The sequence below is a fragment of the Periplaneta americana genome, chromosome 6, assembly GCF_040183065.1.
Source record: "Periplaneta americana isolate PAMFEO1 chromosome 6, P.americana_PAMFEO1_priV1, whole genome shotgun sequence".
Taxonomy (NCBI): domain Eukaryota; kingdom Metazoa; phylum Arthropoda; class Insecta; order Blattodea; family Blattidae; genus Periplaneta; species Periplaneta americana.
In genome coordinates, this window is record NC_091122.1 from 99,513,968 (window position 1) to 99,527,730 (window position 13,763).

At 35.4% G+C, this 13,763-nt stretch overlaps 1 protein-coding gene across 1 annotated transcript in view; it reads left to right on the top strand.

The window, feature by feature from the left end:
- Positions 1–13,763, top strand: part of LOC138701546 (serine-rich adhesin for platelets-like) — a 283,122-nt gene that overhangs the window by 93,536 nt on the left and 175,823 nt on the right. The window contains exon 8 of the mRNA XM_069828550.1: positions 2,605–2,697. Within this exon, the coding sequence (XP_069684651.1) occupies positions 2,605–2,697 (93 nt within the window). The remainder of the gene's footprint in view (positions 1–2,604; positions 2,698–13,763) is intronic.

Here is a 13,763-nt window from a genome sequence, read left to right on the forward strand (position 1 = left end):
TAAATATAATGTGGAATCAATTCTGTTCCATTCATAAAATATCAACTATATTTCAAATTCTGTGAGCTTCGGATACAGCACTCAGGTTTCATTGAAAGAGCTTATTTCTGTATAAATATCTCTATCATTCGCCGAATCTGACAGTTTTGACTTCTAACAATATTTCTGAACGTGAGACCCGCTTTGAGTTATTATTAAGGAAAATACTTTTCTTCGGCATTTTCTTATGCATTTTGATCGAATCGCCACGCACTTTACATGGAACTGTTTTGTGTATATATTTTTGCATTTTTTTTTTATTTTTTCGTTTTTGCTACAATACTCTGCAAGCATTTTTAAGTGTTTTCAACGTTTTTTGTGAATATCTTTTTCTTTTCAATGTCTATGTGGATCTGTGAAATATTTTCCTGCACGATTTTATTTTATATTTTTATCCTTTGAATGGATGATCTTGTACGTGAGTTTGGTTTTTGCTTTGAGACTCCACCTACAATTGATGGTTCATAATTTACTAATTGTTTCTTTGTAACGGAAAACCTGTCTCCTCGTTCATAATGCTATTTCGAAAAATACAGCACATGCAAGATCATTTTAATGAAAATACCAAAAGTGAGTGTCCCATTCTTAAGCGGTACGCTTCCTAAGTTGATTATTATCGAAATAGCATTATGAAATCACATGCATCTAATTATGTGTTTATAATTCTTGCATTTTCTGTCAAATTTATGTTTTATCCTGCATCAAGGTGGAAGAACGTAGTTTTATTTCAGCCAACACACTACCAATCCCTCAAAAATCGGACGCTTCCTCCAGATAGAAGACTAGCGTCGCAATGACGCAGTCTGTCGTAGCGTATGTTCTGTTCAAGGTTTCAAACAGATCGAGGAGAAAAATTATATTCACACTTGTACTCAGAGCGAAATTATAAGGAGAGGAAAGTAACACACCAGTGTAGACCTAGGTGTCGGGTGACTTCATGTTACGGAGTACATACATATATGGGTGTAATAAAATTGTTTTTCCCTCCAATCTTAATTGGAAGTTTAAGGGTATTTCTCCAAAGGCGATTTACATTTATAATTTATGTTTGGAAATTAAATTCCTGTTCGGTAATTCCCTCTTTTAAAAACACGGCGTAATATCATTCTCGTACATTTTCCCATCCGAGAAGATAGTACTGTATTCTGTATACTGGAGTAGTTTCACTATGGTAATGCAAAGTCATTAAGTGTAGACACTAAGCAACAATTCTTAAATTATTTATAAGTCGTCTTAAAACGTTTTTCCTTGTACTACGATCAATTCATACAGATCTAAACGTTGCAGTATCGACAGACTGTGGCCTTAGAAACACCAAGACTTAAGTTCTTACTAATAATTCACTGCCATTGGCGAATGGCAGCTCCTACAATTTGTTAAATTAGTCTCATTCTCTAGATTAGGTAGGCTTTCTGAGCGATATTTATCTTCAAAACTTGGTCTCATTCATTTAACAGCTTAAAATAAATGTATGCCGTCCTACTACTGACAACTCTTTCACCTTCCACATCAGATATTTATTGTACAGCTGATTTTTCACTCGTGCATTTTTTTCTAAGAAATTCAGAAACACTCGAACTGCGATTGTGTTATCACACATTTTCCAATGAGAAACTAAAGGTAGTAGGAACTATATACAGCAAATATACGAGTACTTAGGGTCTATGAAGTGAAATACTTCTGGAAATGTATTTCGAAATAATATCAACAGATACAAATAAATCTCCATTGCCTTGCAACTCAAAGATAAATAAGTAGAACATTAATTATTATAGGAAAACTTTTGAGATGACCTCATATACCAGACTCCGAATTTTTATTGCAATGAAGTTTTTTTTTTTTAAGATTTATACCAATCATTTATAAAGAATATAACATGTGTGATGAGGTTTTTCGGTTATGCAGTCTACGTTGAAATTTAATCATTTCAATACTTTGGAACTATTTACTTCATAGCATAGGAGCGACTAATTTCAACAATGTGAATACCAGTGAGCAGAAGAACATAGAACGTAACGATTTTGTTTTGTAACGAAATATAAACCAATAAACAATTCCCATTAAGACAAAAAATATATCGACGGTTATGCGAATCCTTTACTTAAATTAATCAAATATCATAGGCCTAGGTACTTAAATATAATGATTTGCACATTTATGTATACATCGCATATAACAAAATATGGTATTAAAATTGAATATTAGATTATATTCCGAAAAATAAACTACTTAGTATAAATTACGGTTGCAACAAAAGAGGATAGAAATGACATCAGGTCTCAAGTACCGTAAATGACTGATATGTCGCAATCTGTATATTTAAATAAGAATACAATTTAAATATTGTTTTATATACACATGTTGCCTTCTGAAGTCACAATTCCAACAAAACTTTTCGACGAACTCACGTAAAACTCTTACTATTCGTATATTGAAGGATATGAAAAGAAATCCGTGTTCAGAAGAGAAACAATATCCCGGGGTCACATTATCGCCTACGAACAGTGGCTAAAGCGCTGGAGGAAGCGTGTATAGAGGTTATGAGCGAGACCTTGTTGGTTTCAGTTGTCTGACCTCCCTTCTTACCTCTTCGAGCCGGGCAAGAGGCCTCTGTCGCTGCCGCCGCAGAACTTGCTTCATCTGTGGCAAAGCATCAAGGTACCCACACATTTGTATACTCATCTGGCAACATCGAACAACTACTGGGGCGATAGATATGTGTAGATATAGCAAAATTCATTTGAACAGATGCTTTACTGTGTAGCAACTACCGAATCAAAACTTCCTATGACCAACATCTAATGGTTACGTGGTTACTCTCGAGAGTAAAATCTTGGTTTTTCTGAACCGACGCATGCGACGTGCGAGGCCCGCCTCGCACAAATCCGGACTGTACGAGAGATAGTGAGTGGTTTCAATAACTGCGAGATGCGAGGTCTGCGCACCTCGCAGCCATAGAAACCACTCACCATCTCGCGTATAGTCCGGATTTGTGCGAGGCCCGCCTCGCACCTCGCACGTCGCATGCGTCGGTTCAGAAAAACCACGGCTTAACTTAAATTTCTTCAATTGCTCTTTTCGTACTTTCCCATTTCTTAAAAATAGTGAAAAGTTAATTACCCAAGTTAAGAATTGTATTCATGTTAAGTGGATGCTACAATCAACGATCTCAATCCATCTAAAACAGTTTTATACTCTTAATTTAATGTCCTATGTTATCTCATGTAAAATTCTGGCGTCATATTGACCCAAATCACGGGATTAGTAGGGTACTGGTTTAAAAGTGCCCGAAATAACAATACGAAAAATCTCTCAACAGGTAAAGAGACACATGAATGTATGCATGGGAGTATCTACGGATAGGACAGAAAGACAGAGACTTATATACATGAGTCTCGTTACCGTTAGTTATGAGATTCACATATGGAAGTACTGTTGCATTCGAGCATTGTCTATTGTTTGAATAGTGCAAGGCACCAGTAAATCAAAACTGTAATGGTAGGCTATTTGTTCATGCACACAAAGTTATGCTTCATGTCTTCTATTAGATACCTTCTAATTCGGTACAAGTTTTTATTTAACATGCTAACAGTATAGTTTCCACTAGTTGGCACTTGTTAATATGTGGATCATTCGAAAGAAGCTATATGAACTTATAGTAATACATTTCAAGCCTGTCTGACAGAATGATTTACGCTTGTTAATTTATTTCGCGAGATCAAGCCTGGTGGAGAGTGAAAAACTCTTAACGGACGATAGAAATGTTCTGCATGACTTCCTTCAGAAAAGAAGTAAAACCAAAGATTCCGTGTCGTAGATTTGGTTGTAGGCCTAGTTCTTGCTTCACAATTTAAGTTCTCGAGCCCCCTTTCCTTTTCTGCAATGTTTTCTTAAATACAAAATTTTCGATTGCCAATTATTCTTGCTAGTCCAGAGCTTCCTGCGTGTTAACGATACCCACAGAGATGAACAAATTGAAACTGAATATCAATTAGGTAGAGACCAGTTGACAAGAGCCGGCGGCTTGGTTTTCAAACTCTAGGCTTGTTGTGAAGCTGAGAAAACATTTAAATTATCAATAAATGAAAATAGAAGAGCTGCTTGCGAGAGACAAAATGTTCGATGTTGCCAGATCCTACTTGGCTTCCGCTGGAATAGAACTCCTCACCTGTACTGAAGACCTCGACACGTAGGTAGATTCTCTTAACGCCTTCTTGCTCTGTCATGTTCGTCGTTTGTGGTTTTGAACTGGCTGCTAACACCTGTGAAGTGTAAATAACATTCACTTACTCTTGTGTGCACACGAGCTTTCTGTGGAAAGATGACTCCATCATCCACGAAATGTTTATTACTCATCAATGAACTAAGCATGTTGCAACCAGAGGTAATATTGTGATCCGTTCTTTTTATGCCCAAGTTACGAAGGAAGCAGATTTCTATGGAGCAGATATCTCAGTTCTACGACTTAACGGAACTTCTTATAGCCTATTTATGTTTTCAGGAAAAAGGAAAAGTGTTATCTTTTTTATTACAAAATATAAGGAAAAGTCTTGGCGGCACGATTAACTTTATTATTATTATTATTATTATTATTATTATTATTATTATTATTATTATTTGTAAACAGTAAATAATTCTTAAAGAATTATATTCAACTAGCCGTACCCGTGCGCTCCGCTGCACCCGTTAGAAATAAATATAAAGTAATTACATAATTAAAATAGGACATTTGATCCAGGGAACATTCGTGTTTGGTAGAAGGATAAATCGTTTAATATGTTACTTAATTTAAATTGCATCCAAATAATTAAAATGCGATCATTTTGGTCCAGAGACCACTCATTGGTGCAATGACAATTCCTTTAACATGTTTCTAATTTCACTAGTCAACAAGGTTTTTGTCACAAGGATGAAAATGGTCATTTTAGATCAATTTTTGTGTGCTCATAGTAGATCTAATCTTGAAAGTGCTTCATCACGCACCATTTAAGAGGAAAATTGGAAATTGTGAAAAAAAAGAATGAATTTACCAAAGAACTCGGGTATTGAACTATGGACTTTATTTAAATGGTTACATAGTAAATTCATACGTTTTATAACTTATTGTTGCTCAGGATATACTAGAAGTGTATTTTAAGGAATAGGTTCTTTCAAATACATGAGTCTGCATTAGTAAGGCGCGTAGTGGGTGATATACAGTAAGTTATATCTGTATTACTTTATTGCTTTATGGCGCTAGACCGACAGAAAGCACTGAGAGGGTGGGCTTTTAGAGTGAAATAGATTGCATTTTAGGATTAGTTGAATATTGGTTGAGCTTGTGACAAGTTGTATCGCTGGTTTTAAGTGTTTATCTTCGCGTTCATTTACGCTTTCTCAGAATGAAAAAATCTCGTCGTGCGTGTGTAAATTCGCCGGACAGCTTTTGTTACGTATGTGGAGAATTTACGCCAAAATCGCAGCGTCGGCCTTTATCAGATAAATTAAAACAAGCATATTATTGCCATTTTGAATGAAATGTGTGTGATGAGGGCAAATCATGGGCTCCCCAGGTGTGCTGCATAACATGTTACTCAAAACTGATAAAATGGATGCATGGAGAGAAGAATCGAAGTATGTCGTTTGCAGTTCCAATGATCTGGCGTGAACCGACAAGTCATGCAGAAGACTGTTATTTCTGTTTAACAAAGATTACGGGATTTTCAAAGAAAACAAGATCTAAAATTGAATATCCATCTGCAATAAGACCTATACTACATGGACCAAAACTTCATATTCCTAATCATCCTTCGCAATTGGAGGAATTGGTTCTTTTAATAGAACAAACAGATAACTTGGTTCAACCATCAACATCCTCTGATCAGTCCTATGGCCCAGAACATCATAAAGAACCCCATTTAATTCAACAATGTGAACTGAACGACTTAATAAGATATCTTAATCTCACTAAATAACAAGCTGAGATTTTAGAGTCTAGACTGCAACAATGGAACCTGGTAGCACCAGATACTAGAATTTCATTGTACAGGAAGAGACATGACGGTTTTCGAAGTATTTTATAATGAAGCATTCTATGTGCATGTGTGTATAGACGGCTTAATGGAAGAACTAGGATTTCAGCACATCCCAGAGGAATGGAGGTTATTCATAGATTCTTCCAAAATAAGTTTAAAAACAGTGTTATTGCACAATGGAAACACTAAACCATCAATTCCAGTGGCGTATTCAGTAGATATGAAGGAAACTTACACAAATTTGTCAGATGCAATCCAATATAAAACATACTTCTAGCAACTCTGCGGAGCTTTGAAAATTGTCGCCTTATTGCTCGGACTTCAGGATGGATTCACAAAATACTGTTGCTTTCTCTGTTTGTGGGATAGTAGAGCGACTGAAAAACACTATATAGTTCAAAAGACTGGCCTCCTAGAGAAAGCTATGTCCCAGGAGAACATAATATCAAGTATGTCTCTTTAGTAAAACCGGAAAAAGTACTGCTTCCTCCTTTACATATCAAGCTTGGTTTAATGAAGAATTTCGTTAAAGATATGGATGAAAATGGAGAAGGTTTTGCTTATGTAAGGAATATGTTTCCGAAACTCAGTGAGGCTAAAGTGAAAGAGGGAATTTTTGTTGGCCCTCAAATTAGGAAACTTTTGAAAGATGAGAGCTTCGAAAAAAAATTAAATGTTGAGGAACTAGAAGCTTGGAATCCCTTTGGAAGTGTTGTTAGTGGGTTTTTAGATAATACTAAAGCTGACAATTACCAACAGCATGTACAAGAACTCCTGCATAGTTACCAGAAGCTTGGTTGTCGAATGTCATTGAAAATACATTTTCTACATTCCCATCTGGACTTTTTCCCAGAGAACTTAGGAGCTGTAAGCGATGAAAAAGGGGCAAGATTCCATCAAGATATACACAGGATGGAACAACGATATCAAGGAAGGTGGGATGCTAGTATGATGGGGGATTACTGTTGGTTTTTGTTCAGAGAAGGTGACTCAAACTACAAGAGGAAAAAATAACTGTAATTAACTAAATACTTTTTTAAAAAATCTAGCTTGAAGTCTATATATGGTTGTTTACTTCAATGTAGGTCTCCTAAGTTATTTGATTTGAGATTTTAATCAACTTAATTTATAAACCTTAAAAAATTATAGTTCATTTGATCCAGTTTTAAATTAATAAATTAAAAGCCTATTATGATGGTAAAAAAAGGGACATAAGGCCATTTTTTCTTATTGTAATTATTATTTATGCAGCGATATTATTTTTCTGTGAAACGTCAGTGTATTTTGTGTATAAATTTTGCATCTTAGGAATTTATTTATTTTCACTGTTGTAATTACGTATTTTGAAATGCGCGAAAACGTTTTTTTTAATCAAAATACTTCCCCTTCTGTCACACAAAAATGTTACGTGTTACAGATTTTTCGCTGCCATTTTCGTAATCAGCAGGGTCGATTTAGTAAAAATCAGCTGATTTCATTTCTGTGACAGACAAAAAGTTAAAATTTGTTGACTAGTGTTTTTATTACATGCAACCATAGTTTAATGAACATTGACATCATTTAGATTTAATGTGTATATTTTATTTTACTTGTTATAGGTTTCCATTGAATTATGGTAATAACTTAATTTTAACCCTTGTTTTCTACGTATTCAGTAAATGGCGTTTGGCCCACTATGGTTCTAAACCCTTCAAATAACTTAAATTATATTATATAATATTACATTACATATATTATATTATATTATATTATATTATATTATATTATATTATATTATATTATATCAGAAATTGCTGTAATAACATTATAGCATTATGTCCATCTAGAGAAACTAAACTTTCCAATGGTGAAATAATAATTAATTATACAAATCGGTTAATTTAGCTTCCGATATTACTTAATACAAACACAGAAACATTCTCTGTAGGCTATCTTTCATAGCTTTCGATTGTTGCTGTTCAAGGCCCCTTATAGACGAAGTAATTTGTTTTTTATTTCATTATACGGCCTTAGATGGCAGTTATTTTAATTTTAAAACTCATTTATCTCATTAAATATCAGTCCTATCAAAATTTTTCAAGGAATAAAACATATCGAAAATAATTTGTAAAGAAACTTTTGTTATGTCACATTTTTCACAAAAATCAATAATAAGCGAGATATTTCGATTTATTTAATTCAGACCCCCTTATAACCCCCCCCCTTTTAAATCATGTATTTTGAATGCCATATAGCCTAAAATCTAAGTTACAACGAACATAATTTATATTCCAATTTTCATCGAAATCCGTTCATCCATTATCGCGTGAAAAGGTAACAAACATACAGACAGACAGACAGACAGACATACAAACAAAAATTTCAAAAAAGCGATTTTCGGTTTCAGGGTGGTTAATTATATATGTTAGGACCAATTATTTTTGGAAAATCGAAAATTACCAGAAAAATTTCGGCTACAGATTTATTATTAGTATAGATTAATATTGTTCTCTTAAAGATAAATTTTATTGTCATATTTGGAAACATTCCTCTAATTTTCGTAGAAATAATATACAGTGTCTTTGCTCGTAAGAACGAAGAAACATTATCAGTGAATCTAGAAAAAATATATACAGAATTTTGCAAATAAACATAAACACGTTCACATGTTACTTATATATTCCAAATAATTTACTGCTTCCTTCGTTTCTGTGGCTATCTTGTTCAAGAGTTAGTGCTTTCAGATAATAATCTATGACGGATTCTACCAAGTAGTTTGCTTCCTTATTTTCTGACAGCAGCAATATTAAAAATCCTACTGTTGGCGCTTCGGTAATGTTTGAAACTATTTTTAATATATACATATTATAAAGTATAAATCTGTACAAATTTTTGAATACTCAGCCTACTTATGGTTTTTAAGGAACCCGGAGGTTTATTGCCGCCCTCACATAAACCCACCATCGGTCCCTATCCTGAGCAAGATTAATCCAGTCCCTACCATTATAGCCCACCTCCCTCAAATCCATTTTAATATTATTCTCCCATCTACGTCTCGGCCTCCCCAAAGGTCTTTTTCCCTCCACCCCCCCAACTAACACTCTATATGCCTTTCTGGATACGCCCATACGTGCTGCAAGCCCTACTCATCTCAAACGTCTGGATTTAATGTTCCTAATTATGTCAGGTGAAGAAAATGCATGCAGTTCTGCATTATGTAACTTTCTCCATTCTCCTGTAACTTCATCCCTCTTAGCCCCAAATATTTTCCTGAGCACCTTATTCTCAAACACACTTAACCTCTGTTCCTCTTTCAAAGTGAGAGTCCACGTTTCACAACCATACAGAACAACCGGTAATATAACTGATTTATAAATTCTAACTTTCAGATTTTTTGAGAGCAGACTGGATGATAAAAGCTTCTCAACTGAATAATAACAGGCATTTCCCATATTTATTTTGCGTTTAATTTCCTCCCGAGTATCCTTTATATTTGTTACTGTTGCTCCAAGATATTTGAATTTTTCCACCTCTTCAAAGGATAAATTTCCAATTTTTATATTTCCATTTCCTACAATGTTCTGGTCACGGGAAATAATAATATATTTTGTCTTTTCGGGATTTACTTCCAAACCTGTCTCTTTATTTGCTTCAAGTAAAATCCCCGTGTTTTGCTTAATCGTTCGTGGATTTTCTCCTAACATAGTCACGTCATCCGCATAAAGAAGGCGCTGATGCAACCCGTTCAATTCCAAACCCTCTCTGTTATCCTGAACTTTCCTAATGGCGTATTCTAGAGCAAAGTTAAAAAGTAAAGTGATAGTACATCTCCTTGCTTTAGCCCGCAGTGAATTGGAAAACCATCTGACAGTAACTGGTCTTTACGGACTCTGCTGTAAGTTTCACTGAGACACATTTTAAGTAATCGAACTAGTTTCTTGGGAATACCAAATTCAATAAGAATATTATATAAAACGTCTCTCTCAACCGAGTCATGTGCTTTTTCGAAATCGATGAATAATTGATGTACTGTATCCTTATACTCTCATTTTTTCTACAGTATCTGTCGAATACAAAAAATCTGATCAACAATCGATCTATAACGCCTAAAAGCACATTGATGATCCTCAATAATTTCGTCTACAAGTCTGATTAATGGAATATGTAGTTAATCGGCGATGTACGCATTGGAGGGGGAAAGGAACTGGCCACCCTATCCAATTATTTCCTGGCCTAGTTGCCTCATGAATGATGCCTTATTGGTGGTACTTATGAGGTTCAAACCTGTCTTCGGAGAGTTGACTAGACAACAACAATATTCCCAACAAAATATTGGACAAATTTTATATGACGTCAACAAAAGTGATATTCCTCGAAAGTTACTACAAAATGTGCTAAGTGCAAACTTTACTGTTGTACAACAAACTAATGGTAGCAAAAAACTGAATAAAATTCCAAATGCACTGGCACTAGATACTTGCTGCTTGCAATTGAACCGAAGTGTTCACACAAAGCCAATAATTTTGTGCCAGTTAACTGTCTTCCAACTATTGTCTCTTTGACTGGCCTCGTGTAAATGCGGCTTAAAGGTGACAGAGCAGTAGTGAGTGATCTCATAGTCAGAGTGCACGGTGTCTCACAGCAGCAATGCCCAAGAAAATCGATCGTTTTTGGGAGTGGTACATTACGACCATTCCCGATGCCAAGTATAGTTAAGCGAAAATAATAGAAGCCTGCAAAAAATGTGGTTTCGTTATTTCCAAGAAAGGCATCTTCTGTATACTTAATAAGAATGGTAAAGCTCGGATGGGATTAATTTGCATCATCTCGGGAGTGCGGCTTGTGACGGAGGGTGGATTTTCTTGCTTTTTCCCCTCTGGAATTAATCTTATCCGAGCTTTACTAGTCTTATTAAGTACACAGAAGATGCTTTTCTTGGGAATAACGAAACCATATTTTTTGCAGGCTCCTATAATTCCACGTAACTGTACTTGAAATCGGAAAGGGTCGTAATGTACCTCTCCTAAAAAAGCTCGATTTTCTTGGGCATTTCTCCTGTGAGACACCATGCACTCTAACTATGAGATCACTCACTATTGTTCTGTCACCTCTCGCCACAGTTCAGTTGTCGTGTGACTCCTGACGCACATGACGTCATTCAAAGTCGTTTCCAGAGATCGGAAACAACCTTCTGTACCACCAGATAAGCACAAAAGAACGATTCACTTAACATACGAAATCTTCATCTCTAGCAGATATTAACAATATTCTCAAAAGTCTTCAACCTTTCCGTAATATACAATTTTAAACACACATACTGTAAGTAGAAGAAATTCCGATTCTCGTAAATAGGCCTATATATTATTAATCTCGTTCTGTAATCTTAAGAAGTTTGCAGGCCAACATATGAAAAGCAAGACAACTGAACTGTCATTAAATAAATTCCGTTTAGGGGCAACTTAGGAGGCATATTCTCTCGGCACGATATCGGAAAATGAAGGAAGCAAAACACTTACCAGAAATCCATATGTTTAATTTATGTTTAGGATTGTACGACTGTATGTCTGTAGCATATTAATGGCTTGAATCAAGTCAGGCGTTTTGTTTAGCTATGCTTTAGAGTAGCTATTAACCTAGAGTTTTAGCTTAGTCGAGTTTAATGTCTTCTTGAATTAATGAGACTTCGTAATGAAATGATACCTTTGTTAGAAGCATACCAACTTTATTAATTGTTTTACATGAAGCTGCTACGTCCCTGTGAAAATTCACAGTATCTTCAACACTTCACTTTTGAAAGACAGCAAAATTAGAATCCATTAAAATAAATCACGATGAAGGATTGTGAGTCACTTCATACCACAATTACTTTGAGATTTTGAGCTAGTCGTTGATAAATAAATAGCTTAATGGCAAGTTTGCAAGTTCGACGTGAAGCATTAATCATCCAATAGACGTAATATGGGAAACTGCTGTTAATGATCTGTATTTTTAAATTACAGAAGCTCATATTATATTGTAACATTTTAATCAGTTATTTAACGCAGTGGGATTGGTGATAGCGACATGTTATTTTGTTGAGAGAAGTCTGAGTGTCCGCCATGAAGTTAGCTGACATTAGTCTTACAGATGGGGAAGATCTCAGAAAAAATCCGATCAAGTAATCATCTCATGCGCGGCCTCGCTAACCCCTAGACCACGCCGAAAATCATTTCATGTAATAAACTAGCTCATATATTCAAGATTTTCATTAATGGGGAAGAGACAGAAATGATAAACTAAAAGATAATTCTACACAAGCGCATCCTTCCAAGTCTTAGGGCTGCGGGTACGAAGTCACGTGAACTGCAACGTCGTTGGTCCCTTCAAACTTACTATCGGTGTAACAGAGGCTTTGTTACAAACTTGGAGAGGTATCACAGTGATTATCTGATCAACAATTATTTGATTTAGTAACTCATCCGGAAACGTTCCGTTTGTTGTAATCTTTGGTGTGTAATGCTAAAGGTCTAAGTAACACTGCAGAATAATTACATAAACCTTTAATTACGTCATTCATTATTAACTCTTAATAAATGCATATTGACTTTAAGGATATTAGAATTCAAATAATTTCTATCATTACTCATTACTAGAGACTAGAATTTTATGTACTAAAAGTTAGAAATCACACGAAGTATACATGAGTGGATGTGATGTAGTTCAGAACCGTTTCGAGGTCTTGTTCATAACACTTCGTCATGTAACAAAGGAGAGCTGTGTCAAAAAGCTGGAAAATGTCTCTAGCGAAGCACGTCTGTTTATTTGTAACTAACGGTTTAGACCGCTCATTTGAAGAAGTGAAATCCATCCATTAAAGCTACCCGCAATTTTACGTCAGCAAATGCTGCAGCCAATTACAGTGGATGTCGCTAACAAGATGTTGACGCCATTCATTTCAATTGGCTACTACTTTCAAACGCAACGGAATTATTGTACGAGTACATAGTAAAAGTAGCACAGATCAATAGCTAGTTGGAATATTAACTTTTAGTAAAATAAAAATCCGGTCTCCTACTCATTATGCATCCGTTAAAAGATTCTCCGCGTGTACCTAAGAGCGTCACAATTATGATCAGTGCAACAAAATTCTCTTCCAATTCGATCAGTATTTTAAACGACGACTGAGATAACAACCCCCCCAAAGATCCTTCGGGATTAAGTCAGGTGGATGGGCAGGCCAATTCACAGCATCTCCTCTTCTCATCCACATCGCTGGAAAATAATAATAGAGAGAGAAGTGAGCGGGTGTAGCGTCATGCTGTCACGACATGCACTGACGAACGTCATATGGTTTATGCTCTAGCAACTCGGATATTACAATTACTTCATTAAAGTTGTAGTAACTTTACCCATTTAAACTATTCGGCAGTGTATATGACCCTATCAATAGTCATGCAGTATTCCAGCCTACACATTCAATTCAAATCACTGTTGGTAATTAACAATAGTACTGTCGTATGAAAGTTAGAATTTTCCGCAGCCCAGACGTGGTTATTCCTGCTGTTAAATACAGTATTACGTCCCTGGCAAAGCGCGACTTAATAGAAAACTTTGAACTTTGTAACGTATGCAAACACCGTCATGACAACATGAAGGTTTGCATTAATACATTAAAGAAAACAAAATGACTGTTCATGACTCCTTAATAGCTTTAAATGAATCACCTCTATCACCCCTAAAAGTTTGTAGTAA